We start from the raw sequence: 4170 nt of genomic DNA on the forward strand, positions 1-4170 counted from the left end.
TGGGACAGACGCCAGGTGATATCAGGCTGATGTCATCAGCTATACTTGGGTTGGCAGCCTTCCTCCTCTGGCCTTTCTGAGTGTTTTGGTTTTTTGATTTCCCTGATCCAAGGAGGACTCTTAATTTTGTGATTTTTTTTTTTTTTAGCTTATATTACAAATGAAAGATACGCCCAGCAGGTATCACCCAAGAATATGATGGAAAGAGAATTGCCCTTGGCCAGGCACGATGCACCCTTGACTTTTTTGATGATGTTTTCTTGATAAATCTCTCTTCTTTTTTTTGGTGACTCTAGAATTTAATCTGAAATGACTTCATTAATTGGCACAATCCACTTGATGTTTTTGGTATTTCAGCTTGTTTCTCAAAGTCCAAACTCAGTATCTTTCTCCATAGACCCTCCCCTCCCCTTATTTTTGCCTCGTTGGTCATTCACTGACTCATAATCATTCATGATCATTTGTTCATCACAGGCTTAACCAGACTCTGGAGGGAGAGCATGAGCAAAATCAGACGCAGGTCCTGCCTCCATGCACAGAACAACATGTGTTGTATGTGTGTGATGATGTTATCCCAGACCGGGGAGCAGAGCTATAGTGGGGGCTGCTGACACCCGCCCCTCCCAGGTCCTCTTCTCACCCAGGCATGCCCCTCCCACAGCTGCTGGGGCTTGGCTGTGATGACTCACAGCTGCTCCGTTCTCTGGAGCTTGACCCTTGGAAGGTGACTTCTCCTACCCCCAGTAGATCAGTCTGTAGCCAGAGACCAGCCAGCATAGGAAAGGTGGCCCCTTGTCTCATGGTGGGACCAACACTCTGTGCAGTGTCAGCTCCAGAGCTCCCCGTGGCGTCAGGCTGAGTCAGATTCTCGCTGGGAGCCCAGCCTAGCTTAGCTCCTGCCTCTACCTCATCTTGCTTCCTCCCACGTTTTCTCCTTAGACCCCCCTTGGTACATTACATGCACGGAACCCCTGCCTCAGGCTCCGCATAGAAGCAACTTGACCAGAGACACGTGCTGTCAGAGCCCATCAAAGGAGGCAGTGATCTAGGTGGGCAGTTCAGGAAGGCCATCTCAAGGAGGGCATGGTTGAGCTGGGATTTGCAAGATCAGAGGAAGTGAAATAGGTGGAGAGTGAATGGAAGGATGCTGCAGAGGAGAAACAACATATACTGAGTTCTGGTGGACAGAAAATATGATCTGAAGGCTGAAAAGAAGCTGGTGTTTGTGAGCAGAGAGAGAGCCCCTCCAGGTACTCAACTGGGGCCTTGGAGAGAATTAGGTGGGAGGAGCCCAGCATGGTAGGAAATCTAGCTCCAGGCTCAGAGGCCTGAAGTTCCAGCTCTGTTTTATCCATTTCATCAGTTAAATGTAGTGTTACTCCTGGAGTGCCAGGGAGGGTCAAAAGTACCCCCACAGGATGTTTTGCAGCCTCTGAATAGCAGCCACCTGCAGATGTGCCTTGCTTGTTACCGTGTTTATTTCCCTGGGCATTCACCATAACACACTTCCTTTCCTGTAACCACCAGCCTCTCAGAGTTCAAGGTGCCATCACTAGGGTCTGGGGAGGCAGAGGGTGGAGATGGTTGCTTTGCAGGAGAAGATGGTTGAGTCTCACCATTCTGGGATGACTCTGATACATGGGAAAGTAAAGGCATCTCTCTTGCTCTCTCTCTCTCTCATTTATTTTTTAAGGTAAAAATATCAACAGAAAAGGCATGAGAACCAAGAGTTCTGAGAAGGCTGCCAGTGATGATCACGGCATCCCCCTGGCCCGTGACGCTGTCCGAGAGGGTGAGTGAGGTCCCTGATGTGCCTTCTGCCCCAGCTCAGTCTCTGGCCCTGGGAGGACACGGGCCCGGACACAGTAGCCAAGTTCTGAGTGGAGGGGGATGGGCCTGGGGTCTTCTGCCTCTTCTGAACCATTCGTGGGTGAGGAATGAAGACATGCACATCCCTTCTCTTCTGCGTGTACAGTAACTACACAGTCATTGAGTAACTCAAACTCATCAGCTTGACTGAGGTCATTTCTGAATTTCCTGGAGCTCTCGGTTGCCTTCTCTGCTCTTCCCTCACCTCCTCTCCCTTGAAGACAACCTCATTTCCTTTCCTGTGGGGCCTCATAGCTGCCCACAGCCTTGTGTATACATTTATTATCACCCAACAAAACCCAGAGCCTCCAGGGTCAGAGGTCAAGTCTTCAACTCCCAAAGCACGTGATGCTAGGCCTGGTGTTTTACAGTCATGTAAAAATATTAGTCCTTCAATTACTTACTTCCGGATAGTCAAAGCCATTTGTTCTAGACTCACGGACAAGCTCTGGCTAATATTATTATTATTAACCATCACCACTGTTGTATGTTACTCTAAATTGTGGTATTTCCCAAGACATTTCTGCTGACATTCATGATACTGAACATGTACTAAGCACTTGAGCTCTCAGTACTTGCTGTGCACTGGGCCTCTTACTTCACATCTCCTGATGTCCCTCTGAGTCTTGTGGATGGTCTTATTATTATCGTTATTATTACCGTCATCATATCACAGATGAGGAAAATGAGACTCAGTAATATGGGTCATTTGCCTACCGTTATGTGGCCTTCAGTTTGTAAAACAAGGATTTGAACTCCAGATTTTCTGATTCTAAGCGTTCTGCTTAGCAGCACAGCTGCTTGACATATATAGAGCATTTCACAAATTTACATTTATAGAGGCAGGATCCGCTTTTGGCTGCCATGTGAGCCCATAAACCGTGTAACAGAGTTGATTGTCACAAAGGGAATTGTATGTTCCCTTAGGCACATTGTGATGATTTGGGGTTGGGTTTCTAACCAAGAATTTGCCATCAAAGAAATCATAGATAGGACTAACAGCACATCCTAAAATAAAAACAGAAGTTCCACAGCAGTGAACTTCTGCAACCACTTAATATATGGGAATTCTATTCTGTCGTAAAGTGGGTGGGCGAGCCCTGGGCTCATCGCCCTTGGGAGGACCCAGCATGTCCGGAGGTTGTGTGGAGGACTCAGGGGTGCTGGGGCTGTGTTTCTGTGGGTTTGCCCTGAGAGTGGAGTCCTTTGGGGTTTCCACTCTGTGGGTGGTAATGAGATTCCCACATTGGGTGGGCCTCGGCATGACTTTTTGTCCCTTGGCCCCAACGGGCTGATAAAACACCAGCTGTTTCTCCAGATTACAAGCCACGGGGCTAGAGGGGCTTCTGGTCTGGCCTTCCCTCTCTGGGTTCTGTTGCTGTCAGATCTGGGACCAGAGAGTTCTTTCTTGTCTTGTTCATTCTTTGATGCTTTCAAAAGTATTTTAAAAAATATTTTTCCAGATTTATTTTTTAGTAGCTTTAGCACAAGGGCTGGTTTGAATTATCATATTTCTTCATTACCAGAGTTGGAAGTTGTTATAAATTCGAAAGGCATTTTCACAAAGATTTTTCTTTTTCAATTTATTGAGTCGAAGTATAACTGATTCGCTATGTCATTTTGGTTTATCATGTACAGCAAAGTGATTTTATACATACGTACACATAAATATATATATATTCTTTTTCACATTCTTTTCCATTATGGTTTATTACATGATGCTGAAAATAGTTCCATATACTGTACAGAAAGACCATGTGTTTAGAAAGATCACTTAGAATTTTTAAAAAATCTTGCTTTGTTGTTTATCACAAAGACTTTTCAAGGCCCATTTCTGTACACAAATACATGTACACACACACACACAAACACGTGCACACTGAAGTCTGAACTTGTCCCCTGTTCTGCCACACGCCCATTCCCCATCTCCCACTCTGGATGACAGGATTGTTCCCCTGACCTTAACCTCAGAGCCCTGTCTGAACAGTTGGGACCCCATTCTCAAAGGCAGCCTTTCTGGCTCTGATTCACTGAGTGTCCTAGATGTGATTTTGGCCTGTGGACTTTATTCATAATGTTCTTTTATTAAAATGAAATTGAGAAATTGAGGAAAACCCTGGAGGAAGAGAAGCTGCAGGGGCCCTAATGTGCAGATACAGGAGGGAGAAGGATGGTGATGAGGGGAGGTCGTGTGCAGGAGGCAGGTGGCACAGCCATTGGGGAACATGGGTCTGGACCAGGAGGGGTCACCTCGGTGGAGCTGGGCAGAACAGGGCCTCAGATGGGCAGCTGGGTAGGCTC

At 46.6% G+C, this 4170-nt stretch overlaps 1 protein-coding gene across 1 annotated transcript in view; it reads left to right on the top strand.

The window, feature by feature from the left end:
• The window catches only part of CPXM2 (carboxypeptidase X (M14 family), member 2), a 206882-nt gene that overhangs the window by 79196 nt on the left and 123516 nt on the right, over positions 1-4170 (top strand). The window contains exon 6 of the mRNA XM_010859573.1: positions 1694-1792. Coding sequence (XP_010857875.1) covers positions 1694-1792 — 99 coding nt within the window. The remainder of the gene's footprint in view (positions 1-1693; positions 1793-4170) is intronic.

This window comes from Bison bison, unplaced genomic scaffold, assembly GCF_000754665.1.
Source record: "Bison bison bison isolate TAMUID 2011002044 unplaced genomic scaffold, Bison_UMD1.0 scf7180017864456, whole genome shotgun sequence".
Lineage (NCBI taxonomy): Eukaryota > Metazoa > Chordata > Mammalia > Artiodactyla > Bovidae > Bison > Bison bison.